We start from the raw sequence: 16,052 nt of genomic DNA, 5'->3' as shown, positions 1-16,052 counted from the left end.
TGCACGGGGCGGTGGGGGCGAGGAGCCCGGGCGGTGGGTGCACTAGGCGGTGGGTGCACTGGGTGGTGGGGGTGAGGAGCCCGGGCGGTGGGTGCAGCGGGGGCGATGGGTGCACTGGGCGGTGGGTGCAGCGGGGGCGGTGGGTGCAGCGGGCGGTGGGGGTGAGGAGCCCGGGCGGTGGGTGCAGCGGGTGCAGCGGGGGCGGCGGGTGCACTGGGTGGTGGGGGTGAGGAGCCCGGGCGGTGGGTGCACGGGGCGGTGGGTGCAGCGGGGGCGGTGGGTGCACGGGGCGGTGGGGGTGAGGAGCCCGGGCGGTGGGTGCAGCGGGGGCGGTGGGTGCACTGGGCGGTGGGGGTGAGGAGCCCGGGCGGTGGGTGCAGCGGGGGCGGTGGGTGCAGCGGGGGCGGTTGGGGTGAGGAGCCCGGGCGGTGGGTGCACGGGGCGGTGGGTGCACTGGGCGGCGGGGGTGTGGAGCCCGGGCGGTGGGTGCAGCGGGGGCGGTGGGTGCACGGGGCGGTGGGGGTGAGGAGCCCGGGCGGTGGGTGCACTAGGCGGTGGGTGCACGGGGCGGTGGGGGCGAGGAGCCCGGGCGGTGGGTGCACTAGGCGGTGGGTGCACTGGGTGGTGGGGGTGAGGAGCCCGGGCGGTGGGTGCAGCGGGGGCGATGGGTGCACTGGGCGGTGGGTGCAGCGGGGGCGGTGGGTGCAGTGGGCGGTGGGGGTGAGGAGCCCGGGCGGTGGGTGCAGCGGGTGCAGCGGGGGCGGCGGGTGCACTGGGTGGTGGGGGTGAGGAGCCCGGGCGGTGGGTGCACGGGGCGGTGGGTGCAGCGGGGGCGGTGGGTGCACGGGGCGGTGGGGGTGAGGAGCCCGGGCGGTGGGTGCAGCGGGGGCGGTGGGTGCACTGGGCGGTGGGGGTGAGGAGCCCGGGCGGTGGGTGCAGCGGGGGCGGTGGGTGCAGCGGGGGCGGTGGGGGTGAGGAGCCCGGGCGGTGGGTGCACGGGGCGGTGGGTGCAGCGGGGGCGGTTGGGGTGAGGAGCCCGGGCGGTGGGTGCAGCGGGGGCGGTGGGTGCACGGGGCGGTGAGGAGCCCGGGCGGTGGGTGCAGCGGGGGCGGTGGGTGCACGGGGCGGTGGGGGTGAGGAGCCCGGGCGGTGGGTGCAGCGGGGGCGATGGGTGCACTGGGCGGTGGGTGCACTGGGCGGCGGGGTTGAGGAGCCCAGGCTGTGGGTGCACTGGGCGGTGGGTGCACTGGGTGGTGGGTGCAGCGGGGGCGATGGGTGCACTGGGCGGTGGGGGTGACGAGCCCGGGCGGTGGGTGCACTGGGCGGTGGGTGCACTGGGCAGCGGGGGTGAGGAGCCCGGGCGGTGGGTGCAGCGGGGGCGGTGGGTGCACGGGGCGGTGGGGGTGAGGAGCCCGGGCAGTGGGTGCAGCGGGGGCGGTGGGTGCACGGGGCGGTGGGGGTGAGGAGCCCGGGCGGTGGGTGCAGCGGGGGCGATGGGTGCACTGGGCGGTGGGTGCAGCGGGGGCGGTGGGTGCAGCGGGCGGTGGGGGTGAGGAGCCCGGGCGGTGGGTGCAGCGGGGGCGGTGGGTGCAGCGGGGGCGGTGGGTGCAGCGGGCGGTGGGGGTGAGGAGCCCGGGCGGTGGGTGCAGCGGGGGCGGTGGGTGCACTGGGCGGCGGGGGTGAGGAGCCCAGGCTGTGGGTGCACTGGGCGGTGGGTGCACTGGGTGGTGGGGGTGAGGATCCCGGGCGGTGGGTGCAGCGGGGGCGATGGGTGCACTGGGCGGTGGGTGCAGTGGGGGCGGTGGGTGCAGCGGGCGGTGGGGGTGAGGAGCCCGGGCGGTGGGTGCACTGGGCGGTGGGGGTGAGGAGCCCGGGCGGTGGGTGCAGCGGGGGCGGTGGGTGCACGGGGCGGTGGGTGCAGAGGGGGCGGTGGGTGCAGCGGGGGCGTTGGGGGTGAGGAGCCCGGGCGGTGGGTGCACGGGGCGGTGGGTGCAGCGGGGGCGGTGGGTGCACGGGGCGGTGGGGGTGAGGAGCCCGGGCGGTGGGTGCAGCGGGGGCGGTGGGTGCACTGGGCGGTGGGGGTGAGGAGCCCGGGCGGTAGGTGCAGCGGGGGCGGTGGGTGCACGGGGCGGTGGGGGTGAGGAGCCCGGGCAGTGGGTGCAGCGGGGGCGATGGGTGCACTGGGCGGTGGGTGCACTGGGCGGCGGGGGTGAGGAGCCCAGGCTGTGGGTGCACTGGGCGGTGGGTGCACTGGGTGGTGGGGGTGAGGAGCCCGGGCGGTGGGTGCAGCGGGGGCGGTGGGTGCACGGGGCGGCGGGGGTGAGGAGCCCGGGCGGTGGGTGCACGGGGCGGTGGGTGCACTGGGCGGTGGGGGTGAGGAGCCGGGGCGGTGGGTGCAGCGGGGGCGGTGGGGGTGAGGAGCCCGGGCGGTGGGTGCAGCGGGGGCGGTGGGTGCACGGGGCGGCGGGGGTGAGGAGCCCGGGCGGTGGGTGCAGCGGGGGCGGTGGGTGCACGGGGCGGCGGGGGTGAGGAGCCCGGGCGGTGGGTGCACGGGGCGGTGGGTGCAGCGGGGGCGGTGGGTGCACGGGGCGGTGGGTGCAGCGGGGGCGGTGGGTGCACGGGGCGGCGGGGGTGAGGAGCCCGGGCGGTGGGTGCAGCGGGGGCGGTGGGTGCACGGGGCGGTGGGTGCAGCGGGGGCGGTGGGTACACGGGGCGGCGGGGGTGAGGAGCCCGGGCGGTGGGTGCACGGGGCGGTGGGTGCAGCGGGCGCACTGGCCCGGGGACGCCCCCCGAGGCCCCCGGAGCCGCAGCAGCACCTCGCGCTCGGCTTCGGGACCTCAGGGGCGGGGCGTCCGCCCCCTCCCATGCCGGGTGGGCGCTGATTGGTCACCGCCTGTTTCCAGCCCCTTCGCCACCAATCACCGTCCGCCGCTGTTTTGTCTGAGGAGCCGAATAAAAAACACCGGGTGGAACCGGAGCGAGCGAGACCCGGAGAGGAGCCGGGCGGGGTGAGCCGGGGCCGGGGCCGGGGCCGGGGCCGGGGCCGGGCGAGGTGCTGCGGGGTGGGGGCACCCTGAGTGGGGGACTGACTGATGGAGAAGGGGGCGCTGGGGGTACCGAGGGGGGGGGAGTTGGGGGCACTCTGAGGGGGGAGGGGACTGATGGAGCAGGGGGTACCGAGGGGGTGGGGGTACGGGGAGGGGGGAGTTGGGGGCACTCTGAGGGGGGAGGGGACTGATGGAGCAGGGGGTACTGAGGGGGTGGGGGTACCCAGAGTGGGAAGAGGGGGGAGTTGGGGGCACTCTCAGGAGGGAGGGGACAGATGGAAAGGGGGAGCTGAGGGGAGAGCTGAGTGTTGGGGGCACATTTTGGAGCCAGCTGGGGGGCTCAGTGTCTGGCTGGGATGATTTAGTTGGGGATTGGTCCTGCTTTGAGCAGGGGGTGGGACTAGGTGACCTCCTGAGGTCCCTTCCACCCCTGCTAGTCTGTGATTCTATGATCCCCAATGTGGGGGTCAGTCCCTGCATATTCTGGAGCTGGCATGGTTGTCCCAGAGCCTGTTCTTCCCTCTCTTTTCAGTGCTCTGGCCAGTTCAGACTGGTTTTGGCTGTTGCAGAGGCGGGGCGGGGGTGTGTGTGTGGGGGGTCTGTGTGGGGTGAAGAAGGGTCATGGTAGCTCATGTGGACAGGGCAGGGCTGCACCTTGTGCCAGGTGACATGCGGGTTCTGTGAGTGGGGAAGTGCATGGGGGGGCCAGGGGTTCAGGGTTCTGCTGGTCACTGCAGCATTAGGCTCAAGCTTCCTGTTAGTAAATTGGGTCAGACCCTCCATGCTGGGTGTGAGCCAGGAGGAAGAGACCTTATAAGTTTGGACTTGCTCTAGATCCAGTAATCACAGGCAGCCTTGGCGTTCCTGACTTTTCCTCATGACCTTCTCTCCCTCATCATAATTAAAGTGAGTTCTTCTCTGAAAAGTGACTAAAGAAATGGCTTCTTCAAATAGGGCTATGAGTCTCATCTAGAGCAGTGGTTCTCAACCAGAGGTATGTGTACCCCCTGGAGGTATGCAGAGGTCTTCCAGGGAATAGGTCAATTCATCTTCTTTGCCAAGTTTACAACTGGCTCTAGAGCCCTGCAGCAGGACTGGGGTCTAGTGGGTCTTGCAGGACCCACTGCCATAACAGTGGGAGAGGGATAACAATTCAACAAACAATGTGGGAGTGGATGTTGCAGGGTGGGACAGGAGCAGGATTTTAAAAATAGTCCTCCCGTTCTGCAAACAACACGAACACCCTGGCCAAAATCTGCTGCTCTCCAGCTGTTCAGCTCTGAAGGCAGCGCTCCTGCCAGCAGCAGCGTAGAAGTAAGGGTGGCACAATATGCTATTGCCACCCTTACTTCTGTCCTGCTGCTGGTGGTGGCACTGCCTTCTGAGCTGGGCAGCCGGAGAGGTTTTTATGTGAGATGGAACTTGTGATATGAAAGACAAATCAGACTCCTGAAAGAGGTACAGTAGTCTGGAAATGTTGAGAACCACTGATCTAGCCTGACCAACAAATCTTCCAAGAGGTATTTGAGGTAGAGACCCTGAGCTTAGGAACTGAAATAAATTGCCACTGATTTTGGAGTTCAAAGTTCTTGAAAACGAAGCCCAGGCTGTCTCAAATAGGGCAGCCAAAATCAGTGGCTGCTTCTAAAACACCACTTTCATAGTTGCTCTTCAGAGCAGATCTGCACTCCAGTGTAGGGTGAATCCATCATTTGCTCAAGCTTGATGGACTCAAAATGATCAGGAATGGCTGAGACTCAACAGGCATAGATAACCAGATCAGCACCCTTGCAGGGCCCAAACCTCTCCTGCCTTCAGTGCTGCAGATAGACTGATATGTTGGATGATTCTCCATTCTGCAAGCTGCTGTATTTCTTAAAAAGGAGGTTTCAGAGTAGCAGCCGTGTTAGTCTGTATTCGCAAAAAGAAAAGGAGTACTTGTGGTACCTTAGAGACTAACGCATTTATTTGAGCATAAGCTTTCGTGAGCTACAGCATCAGATGCATCCGATGAAAGGTGCCACAAGTACTCCTTTTCTTAAAAAGGAGGTCTGCCTTGTCCTCTCTCTCCATCTCTCTACAGGTGGCAGGCAGGGCACTGCGGTTGCCATAAAAATGGACTCTGAGCAGGCAGTAGGAGACCTCTCCTGCTATGGTTTCACCCAGGGTGTGCTTTCATACCTGCTGTTCAGCAGGTAGAACGGAAGTGCTGAATACTCCCCTGGAGTGCAATATATGCAGCAGAGGGACCATAATAAGGCCAGGTCCAAGTGCACCTGTGTTCCCTTCCCTTCTGAGCAGCATGCTTGACATTGACTCTTTGAATTTCATTCTGCAGAGGTTAGTTTTACGCCCCAATGGCTTCTATTTAGTGCAGGGGTAGGCAACCTGCGGCACACGAGCTGATTTTCAGTGGCACTCGCACTGCCCAGGTCCTGACCACTGGTCTGGGGGGCTCTGCATTTTAATTTAATTTTAAATGAAGCTTCTTAAACACTTTAAAAACCTTATTTACTTTTCATACAACAATAGTTTAGTTATATATTATAGACTTCTAGAAAGAGACCTTCTGCAAACGTTAAAATGTATTACTGGCACACAAAACTTTCAGTTAGAGTAAATAAATGAAGACTTGGCACACCGCTTCTGAAAGGTTGCCTACCCCTGATTTAGTGTGTAGTTTTGCACATCTGTCAGAGAAGATATCTGTGTTTGAATTATGTTCCATGTAGCCCCTACCTGCAAGTAGGAGCCATGAATATCTAATTCTATAAATATTGACACATGGGGATGAACTTAAGAGTTCGGTTTTCAATTTGTTACAGGTTTAGATACTAGAGAAATAAGTCCTCACGTGTTGCAATGGCTCCCACACTTGCTACTGCGCATCGGCGACGCTGGTGGATGGCATGCACAGCTGTTGTAGAGAATCTTCTCTTCTCTGCTGTTCTTCTGGGCTGGGCATCACTGCTCATCATGCTGAAATCTGAAGGATTTTACTCCTACCTATGTCATGAACCAGGTAAGGAAGAAGTCTGGGGGCTGTTCACATGAATTCAGATGAGTCTGTTGTTCTGGAGATTTGACTGTGACGTATGTCAGGGCTGGGGCATGGCAAAGCAGCTCGCAGTCTGTATGTGCTGGTGTGAAGAGTGCCTACATGATTAGAGTTGAGGCACTGATCAGACTTGGAGGAATGCATTCTCCCTCCCTAGATTCCGTTAGAGACTTGCTGACATAACATTTGTATATAACATCCTAGGTGTGTTCTGTGCTTTGCAGAGGGAGTGAAGGTTGGGCCTTGTCCTGAGGATCTTACAGTCTAGGCAGACACAAGACTCCTAAGCCTTCCTGTGCTGTCTTTCCTCTACCTTGCCTTTCTAGCTGAGGTCTTGCTGACCTTTCAAAGAGAAGGTTCTGGTATGCTGTTGATTAGAGTTTATGGAAAGAGGTGGGTGTGGGGAAAGTGTGACAAAACAGGGAAGATGCTCAAGGTATATGGGAGAAGCTCAGGGCTGCTTGTGGTAGGAGACAAAAGGGAATGGAGGAAAGCGGAACCAGTGGGGTGCAGCACATGAGCAGGAAAGTTTGGGGGAAAGTCATCGGGCCCACCTTTAACGCCACCCTCTCTTGCCCACACATCCAGGCTTTGGCCAAATCCTGCTACTTCTTCCTCCACAATGTTTCTGAGATCTGTCTTATTTCTTTCTGTCCAGCTAGTAGGAATGTTCATCCAGACGTCCTCTGCCTCTCCCCCCCAGTTACTGTAACCTCTCATCACTGGTCTCCCTGCGTGCATCTACACAGCCCATGACAGTGAGTCTTGGAGCCCTGATCATGCCAAAAATAGCTGTGCAGACATTTTGGCTTGGCTCTTAAGATAACCCCACTCCCTAGGCTTCAGAGCCTGAACTCCAGCCCGAGCTGTAACCTCTACACATCTATTTTTAGCGTGTCAGCCCCAGCCCCACAAGCCTGAGTCTGTCAACCTGGTCTCTGAGACTTTCCGCTGTGGGCTGCCACTCACTGTGTAAATGTATCCCAAAATGCTGATGCTACCTGCTACAGTCCATTCAGAATGCTGCTGCTGAGGTCATCTTCCTTACCCATCGCTCTGATCATGATGCGCACACATACCTTTGATCCTTCTACTGGCTCCCCCTGCTTCACTCCATCAAGTTCATGTCTGTTGTCTTCACCTCCGAGTACCTTCACAATTCTGCTCCCTACTACTTCTCTCTTGTCTTGTAGCGCATCACCTGCTCCTCCAGGCGTGCCAATCTCTGGTGAAGGGAAGTGATGAGCCAAGAATTACACGGTGGCTGCCCCTGTTATATGGGGAGGATGCTAGCTGGATTATCACTTGTGATGGAGGGAGATAGGATTGGGAGTGGAGAGGAGAGGTGCCCCTAGACTGAGCAAGGAGGGGTGTGTGAGCTGAGGATCAGCAGCGGGAATGGGAGGATGGCCTTCACTTTGGAGAGTTGTTCACCTTCTGAGAAACTTGACAAGATCTTGGGCTGAAAGAGAAATGGGTGAAGGAGGTGGCGCAAGTTTGAGGAGCAGCAGTGCTGTGATGGGGGTTTTAGATGTGTGGAGCCAGTCAGGGAGGGGAGGAAACTGGTTGGTTGATGAGGCAAAAGGAAAGAACGAACTTTTAATGCAGCAGGTTGAGCAACATCCCTGGAGTCTCTCCAGACGTGATTGGCCAAGCATGAATCAGGGAAGGGGATTGGGGCTGAGAGCAGCAGAGCAGTCGGAGCTGATTGACTGGTGGTTGTGGAAGGAATACGGTCTGGGGGGAGTGAACAAAACTTAGGGAAGAGGTGACTGTGAGAGTGGATGGCTGAAGGATCCTCCTGTCCTAAACTAGCAACATACAGCAATGCTACACCCTAAACATCTGCCTCTTTCAGCCTAGCTTGGCTGCACTACAATGCTGGTTAAAGTTTCATTTCATGTACTGTATACATGATGATTGTAGAATGCTGCAAGATGTCCTAGTCTTAAAGTTTTGTATGTTGCATTTTTCCTGCCTTCTAGTCTAAAACTTATAACCATTAATAACCTTTGAAATCATGCAGATAAAGAGAACAAAGATTGTCATGAAGGATGGTATTTTACTACCTGATTACCTGTGGTGGGTGGAAAGGAATTGGCATACACAGTTGGTTAGGTTCATTAAGGGTAGCTTGACTGACTTCTTTTGGAGTATCTAGCATTTGCCAGTTCAAGAGGCAGGGTACTGAACTAGCCCATGGTCTGATCCATCACATCCGATACTTACACCTTATGGCCCTGACTGAAACAGTTTATCTCCCTCCTTCATGTGCTGTTAAGTGGTTATCACAGCTGTGTGATAGTATAGGATGCTGTGCGAATAAAGCTCTGTTTATTCATGCTTCTCACCCCAGCTGTTGCTTATCTGGGATATTTATGTTCCTACCTCCATTTGTTAGGTGACACCACTAAGGGTGTGTCTACACTAAAATTAGTGACTAAAATTAGCTGACACAGGCCGTGGCTGGCCTGTGTCAGCTCAAGTCCTGCAAATCGGAGTCAGCTATGGGGCTGTTTAATTGCATTTAGGCTCAGACTGGAGGGTCCTTCAGCTGACATGGGCCAGCCATGGGTGTTCAGTTGTGGTGTAGACATGAGCCCTTTCATTATTTACATGTTTTCCATGGTACTTCCCTGTGCACAAGGTATAAAAAGTTGATTGCCAATTAGATAGCTGTTCACATTTTTTATCCACCATCAAGTTCTTCTAAGCTTCCTGGGTTGAGTTAACTACTCTAGAAAATTCCATTTTGTATGACAGTGAAAGACAGCAGGCGATATTGCAAGTATTCTCTCAGCTGTGTGCTGGTGAGGTGAGGCTCAGCAGATCTACATGGAATAACCTAGTTAACTTATCCAGAGTTCCACCTCTTTAAGCAGAAACATTGGATTTTTATCCTCTCCCCTGCATCAGGCTCCCAAATTAGCCAGGACCCAACTTTATTGTGAGCCCCAAGTAATCCTTTTTGATTTTTTTTTTTGCCATATTCTGCCCATCCTGCCCCCCTCCCCCCTGCAAAATTCTTCCCAACTCAGTGATATTCTAACATACTTTCTGTCCTGACAGTTTTCCATACCATAGAAATTGCCAGACCATTTTAAAACAATGGTCTACCTAGTCTTGTCTCCAAGAGTGGCCAATGCCAGATGTTTCAGAGGAAGGTGTTAAACCTCCATCATGGAAAATGATGAGATAGCTTGCTCACAGGGGAAGTTTTTTCCTCACCTTGTCAGTAGCTAACTCATGCCTCAGTGCATAAGCCATATCTTTTATGAAACTACTATATAATATAACTAATGTTCTCTTTATCTGTATAAATGTCTGATCCTTTTAGAATTCTGCTAAATTCTTGGCCTCAATGATATCTTGTGGCAGTGAGTTCCATAGATCAATTATGATCAGTGCTCTTTCTTTCTCTCTCCCTCTTTCCACCCTTTTCTATCCTAGGAATTATTTATTCTGATGCCTATAATCACAACTACTAAATGGGGAAAAGATGTATAAGCTCAAAGGCAATTAGGTTTCCCAAAGATCTCATTTAGTTTTTGGCCACTTCCAGACTCCCCTACCATTTTCCTTCAGTTTCCCTGTGTGATGGGAACTATGCTACTGTGATGGATACTGTTATAAGAGCCTCAGTAGATCGGCTTGAATTCAACCAACTTCTCTCATCTGCCTAAGCCCATTGATTTAACTGGAATTAAGTGCTGTAGGTGACCCCTTTTCCCAGCATAACCCAGTAATATTTACAACCAGTAGTCCTTGCCAGGATAGTTAGATATAAACAGGAGAGGGATTTCTAGCTAAAGATTGGCAGGGGAATAAAATTTATAACTTTTAACCTTTGAACATTTGTCATTCAGACTCTGCTGCTCACACGTGACTATTGCATAGAAAATTTCCTAATTAGCTAAAGATTACTAGCAGGGCTTTCCCTCTCATCAGCAAAAACTCTGTTCCTTGTGATCCCTCCAGACTAAAGGCAGAGAGTTAGACCTTGTCCCCTTTGCAGGCTTGTTTCTGGAGTTTTCAACATCAGTCCTGAAAGGGGCTGTAATTCAGAAAAAGCCTGGCTTTTTTCATAGCAGAAATCCTTCCAGGCATGATATGGATCTCCATCCAGATGCTCTGCCAAGGGGGAGACTACAGATTCCTTGGTAGCCTTATTTAAAAAAAGGAAAATGGGGATCATAGAATATCAGGGTTGGAAGGGACCTCAGGAGGTCATCTAGTCCAACCCCCTGCTCAAAGCAGGACCGATCCCCAATTAAATCATCCCAGCCAGGGCTTTGTCCAGCCTGACCTTAAAAACCTCTAAGGAAGGAGAGTCCACCACCTCCCTAGGTAACGCATTCCAGTGTTTCACCACCCTCCTAGTAAAAAAGTTTTTCCTAATATCCAGCCTAAATCTCCCCCACTGCAACTTGAGACCATTACTCCTTGTTCTGTCATCTGCTACCTCTGAGAACAGTCTAGAGCCATCCTCTTTGGATCCACCTTTCAGGTAGTTTAAAAGCAGCTATCAAATCCCCCCCTTATTCTTCTCTTCCGCGACTAAACATCCCCAGTTCCCTCAGCTTCTCCTCATAAGTCATGTGTTCCAGTCCCCTAATCATTTTTGTTGCCCTCCGCTGGACTCTTTCCAATTTTTCCACATCCTTCTTGTAGTGTGGGACCCAAAACTGGACACAGTACTCCAGATGAGGCCTCACCAATGTCGAATAGAGGGGAACGATCACGTCCCTCGATCTGCTGGCAATGCCCCTACGTATACATCCCAAAATGCCATTGGCCTTCTTGGCAACAAGGGCACACTGTTGACTCATATCCAAGTTCTCGTCCACTGTAACCCCTAGGTCCTTTTCTGCAGAGCTGCTGCCGAGCCATTCGGTCCCTAGTCTGTAGCGGTGCATGGGATTCTTCCGTCCTAAGTGCAGGACTCTGCACTTGTCCTTGTTGAACCTCATCAGATTTCTTTTGGCCCAATCCTCCAATTTGTCTAGGTCCCTCTGTATCCTATCCCTACCCTCCAGCGTATCTACCTCTCCTTCCAGTTTAGTGTCATCTGCAAACTTGCTGAGGGTGCAATCCACACCATCCTCCAGATCATTAATGAAGATATTGAACAAAACCGGCCCCAGGACTGACCCTTGGGGCACTCCACTTGATACCGGCTGCCAACTAGACATGGAGCCATTGATCACTACCCGTTGAGCCCGACAATCTAGCCAACTTTCTATTCACCTTATAGTGCATTCATCCAGCCCATACTTCTTTAACTTGCTGGCAAGAATACTGTGGGAGACCGTGTCAGAAGCTTTGCTAAAGTCAAGGAACAACACGTCCACTGCTTTCCCTTCATCCACAGAGCCAATTATCTCGTCATAGAAGGCAATTAGATTAGTCAAGCATGACTTGCCCTTGGTGAATCCATGCTGACTGAGGAATTCCTGAAAAAGTAAGAGAATCAAAGTAACAAACTATTTAGGCCAGGTCTACGTTATAGACTTGCATCAGTATAACTGTTACTCAGGGCTGTGAAAAATCCACAGCCCTGAGCAGCACGGTTTATACCAGACCAGTGTAGACAGCGCTATGTCTACAGGAGGGCTTCTCCCATTGACACAGCCCCCCTCTCTTGTGGAGGTGGATTAACTATGCTGATGGGAGAAACTCTCCTGTCGGAGTAGTAGCATCTTCACTGAAGCACTACAGTGATGCAGCTGTGTTGCTGCAGCATTTTAAGTGTAGAACTGCCTTAGGAAAGAGTGAGTTCTGTGATGAGGTTGGTGCATGGAGGACTCCTGTCCTGGGCTAGATGCCATCCTTGGGCACTTTCTGGTAGGTGCATTTGGACTAAACTGGCTAGGAATCTAATAGTGACACTTTGCTCCACTTTTAATTTTACTATTAATTGCCCTTCAAAACTATTTGAACTTGCACTTTTCCCATTGAGTGACTGCTGATTCTGCACACTTTATGTGGATGTGCAGCCTTTACTGGCAGTTACTGGGGACTCTGAAGCCTGATGTGTTCAGGGCCATAAATTGCTGCATTTTTTCTGATATGAGTTGGGAGGCTGATGATCAAGGTCTTTTCAAGGTATATTATAATCTGCTCACAAGGAGCAGAGATAAAGAGCTAGTTAGGTTTGCAGAATACCAAAAAGGTGATTTAAAAAGTAGTAATTGAATTACAACTTGATGGGTCTGTAATGCAAAAAAGTAGAAGGAAAATGTTGCCTTTTAACTCATGTTTGGAATTTAGCACTAAACTAAAGCTGTGGAGCCCGTCAGAGTGAGGGTGTGTCTACACCGCAAAGGAAAACCTGCGGCTGGCCTGTGACAGCCGACTTGGGCTCCTGCTGCAGGGTTCTTTTATTGCTGTGTAGGCTTTCAGGCTCGGGCTGGAGCTTTGGCTATAGGACCTGCAGGATGGGAGGGTGCCAGAGCTCAGGCTTCAGCCCGAGCTTGGATGTCTACACAACAATGAAACAGCCCCGCAGTCCAACCCCCATGAGCCAGCACAGGTCAGCCTCATGTCTCTAGTTGCTGTGTACGCATATCCACAGTCTGCAGCCATGAGTGGCTCTTACAAATCAAGCAGTTTGAAGTGACCTATTTGTGGAAAGGCCAGACATGTGACTCTGCGATCATTAATCTAATAAACATGGTAAATGTTTGATTTGTGTGGCAATGTTCTGTTTTTATTGACTTGCAAAGCACTTGTTACTGAAATCACAGTAGAAGGAGAAGATGTTGGTACCATGTAACTGTCTCAGCAACACAAGATCATACTGCGTGGGGGAGTTCTTAAAATTAACATTGAAAGTCTGAATATCCAGGTGGAGGGAAATTCTATCAACTGGAAGCTCATCATAATGGTATAAGTGGACAGAGTGCATGTTATGGGTTGGAGAACAAACTAAATTTAGGGTTTCAGAGTAGCAGCCGTGTTAGTCTGTATCCCCAGAAAGAAAAGGAGGACTTGTGGCACCTTAGAGACTAACAAATTTATTTGAGCATAAGCTTTCGTGAGCTACAGCTCACTTCATCGGATGCAGTTCACTGAATGCATCCGATGAAGTGAGCTGTAGCTCACAAAAGCTTATGCTCAAATAAATTTGTTAGTCTCTAAGGTGCCACAAGTCCTCCTTTTCTTTTTGTAAATTTAGAGTGTAAAGCATAAAGTACTAAAAAGATAAGCCAAATTCTTATGGACACAGGAAACCTGTGTATTGCAAGTCAGTTGTTCACCCATACACAGCCCCTTCACTCTAGTTTTCTACATGCGTTGTCTGAGAAATCAAAGAAAATATAGGAAGCAAAAACAGAAATGAGACACGGTTGGGCACCTGACCTGTTTTTATAAGTATGTGTTGCAAAAGAAATCTCAGATTAGAAAGTCTGCATGTGTTGGAACCCTCCATCTCCCAGCTGTTGTCTTTCTCCCCGCTTCCTCCCCCCCACCCCCCATGGATTCTAGACTAGGTTGCTTAAATCTTTCCTGACCCAAAAGATTTGAGATGGCAGTTACCATTGTTAGGAGGGCCAAGTTCATCCCTGGTGTGACTGTTTGCTTAGGGTGCATAGAGAAGTCAGCAAAGGGGAGTTACTGAACGACCTTCTTATGGAATACTTAACTTTTGGTCTAGGGAACTACATGCTAGTTTTTTTGCAGTGGGGAGGGGAATGCAGGTCCAGAAATGACCAAATTCTGATGGGCACTGCAGGGCTTTTGTTGCACCTGAGTTCCCTCATCCTTGAAGAGTTTAAATAATTTGAGCTGGTTCTTAGGCTGTGAGGCTGCTAACTACTGTTCTGCAGCTGGTATTGGAGGTTCTGTAAATGGAATAACTGTTGGCTGCAATGAGTCATCTTATGACTGCTGATACTAGCTGGTTGTTTCTGTTAATAAGGATCTGAAACTGCTCTAGTGTGTAACAGAGTTCAGGCTACATCTCTGTTCTGATATATTCAAATTGTAGCTTCCTGAACTTCATGCTCAGGAACACCCTAAAATGTTTGGTACAAATGGGCGCTGGCTGAAGAGTTCAGAAAGGATGGTGCTGTCAGACTCTGTAGAGTCTCACAAGAGATCGAGACTAGCACTGTGATAGTGCCACACAATGGTCTACATCAGGATGTGAGCTGTGTATGAGTGAGAATTGGAGTATTTGCTGTAGCCAGGTACCTAAAAGTAGATATCCAGTTTCGATTCAGGGTAATCTCAGCCTAGCTCCTTGTCATGTGATGGTGCTAATTCCTATCTGTGGATTGATAGTGTGAGACCTCTCAGGGGTACAGTGCATCTGGACCTCTCATTATTCAATTCAATTATTCAGTTTGATCTCCCAAATGGAACAGCTTCAGATTGATCTTCTGACATGCATATCCTGTATACATTGGTCTATTTTTTTGTGTAGAAACCATTGAAAGGGTCATTGAATAACAAAATGCAGAGCCCCTAGTTAAACAACTTTGATTTTACTTTGTTGTGTTTTCTTTAATTGCTCTGGGCAATTCCTATTTCTCTGCAATAAGGTGGTGTCTTAGTTTCTACCTGGTACTATTAGCTGGGTCTTCCTCTGAAGCAGACACAAAACCAGATGATTTACAGAGGCACAAATTGAAGTGCAGCACCCCTGCTCCCAAACGTTTCTGGCTGAGTGACCTGCACAGAGTCCGTTTAATCTCAACGGGAATCCGGCCACTGTTCCCAAGACTGTGCCCCACATTGCTGCCCTCTTTGTCTGCCCTTCACGCTTGTGTGTCCCTCTCATTGGAGTGCATGATGAGTATCTGTGTTGCAAGGATAAATACTAATAACATTAATAATGGTTCATTCATTGTTGTTGTTCTGTTTTCTTTTTCTCCTGTGGAGAGCTCCCAGGCTGTTTGACATGCATAATCAAAAGTTATAAGGTCACTGCATTGCCTATGTTTCTCCCACCCTCCCTCCTAGCCCACAACTAAGCGCTGCAGATATCTTAATAGAGTGCTGACACAGGGAATTCATTTCTGTTTTGTCTAATTCTTGTTTGTCTGAGTTTAACCTTTCACCCACATCTGTTTCCTATGACCTTATCTCTGCAGATAGCCCAAAGCATTGAGGCTCTGGGTGAAGTGACCCCTTTGTATCCCTTGCCTCCCTCACAGGAGGGTTGTAAAGCTTACAGTTTATAAAGTACTGTGAGATGCAGGAGATGGGAGTCTGGTAGGGCTTGGATCCTGTCTTCAGTATTTGCACTGAATGTGAAATTCTTTTGTGAAGAACATCTCAAATGAGGGGGTGATTTCTCTGCGCCAGCTGTGGTGAGATTGCTGCTGGGGCACTGTGATTCCGTCTCCATTCTGCACTTGTAGAATGGGTGCTGATAGGGCCAAAAACAAAAAATGGGTCACATGGACAAAGGAACTGGACATGAAGACATGGAAAACAGGCAACAGAGAGGGGAGAGGATAAAGGTTTATAAATATTGGTGTGAATAACAAAGAGGAAGAATAGGTCAAAACTCGTTGTTCCTTGCCAGGGGAAGCCTGAGACCCCATTAGTAAAAGTGTTAATGAGAGAACCTAGATGAAATAAGGTAGAGACACTCCAGTACTTCTGTGGGGGGGTCTGTGGAGCACCTGTGCTTGTATATTAGGTATATGCATGTAGAAGGCACCTTCCCAGTCACCAAATATGTGTAGGTATTTGAAACCTGGAGGGTAGAGCAGAGTTTATTTCCAGTTGATACAAAGCTGGGAGTAATCAGTTTGGCAGATAGAACTAAAACCACAGCACAACCTTGTAGAACTAGTTTGAACTCAATAACTAAATTCTGCAAAGGTATAGAGGCTCTGGTAAGAGGGAAATATACTAAAGCCTGATTTGCAGGGTGGCTGGGCAGTGGGACCACTAGGATTAGAGAGCACGATGAAAGGCATAGATTTGGTAAT

General features: G+C 52.5%; 1 protein-coding gene across 2 annotated transcripts in view; it reads left to right on the top strand.

Moving 5' to 3' along the window:
- The first annotated feature begins 2,938 nt into the window (after window positions 1-2,938).
- Window positions 2,939-16,052, top strand: part of SLC43A2 (solute carrier family 43 member 2) — a 54,501-nt gene continuing 41,387 nt past the window's right edge. Inside the window, exons 1-2 of one of the 2 annotated variants that reach the window (XM_074974422.1) lie at window positions 2,939-3,008; window positions 5,873-6,069. In XM_074974422.1, coding sequence (XP_074830523.1) covers window positions 5,910-6,069 — 160 coding nt within the window. In that variant the 5' untranslated portion in view covers window positions 2,939-3,008; window positions 5,873-5,909. Of the gene's footprint in view, window positions 3,009-3,844; window positions 3,954-5,872; window positions 6,070-16,052 lie in introns of those variants that run through there. The other variant, XM_074974423.1, reaches the window with a different exon arrangement.

The sequence above is a fragment of the Natator depressus genome, chromosome 17 (assembly GCF_965152275.1).
Source record: "Natator depressus isolate rNatDep1 chromosome 17, rNatDep2.hap1, whole genome shotgun sequence".
Taxonomy (NCBI): domain Eukaryota; kingdom Metazoa; phylum Chordata; order Testudines; family Cheloniidae; genus Natator; species Natator depressus.
Note: the sequence above shows the minus strand (reverse complement) of the source record. Positions and strands in the feature narration are given on the sequence as shown.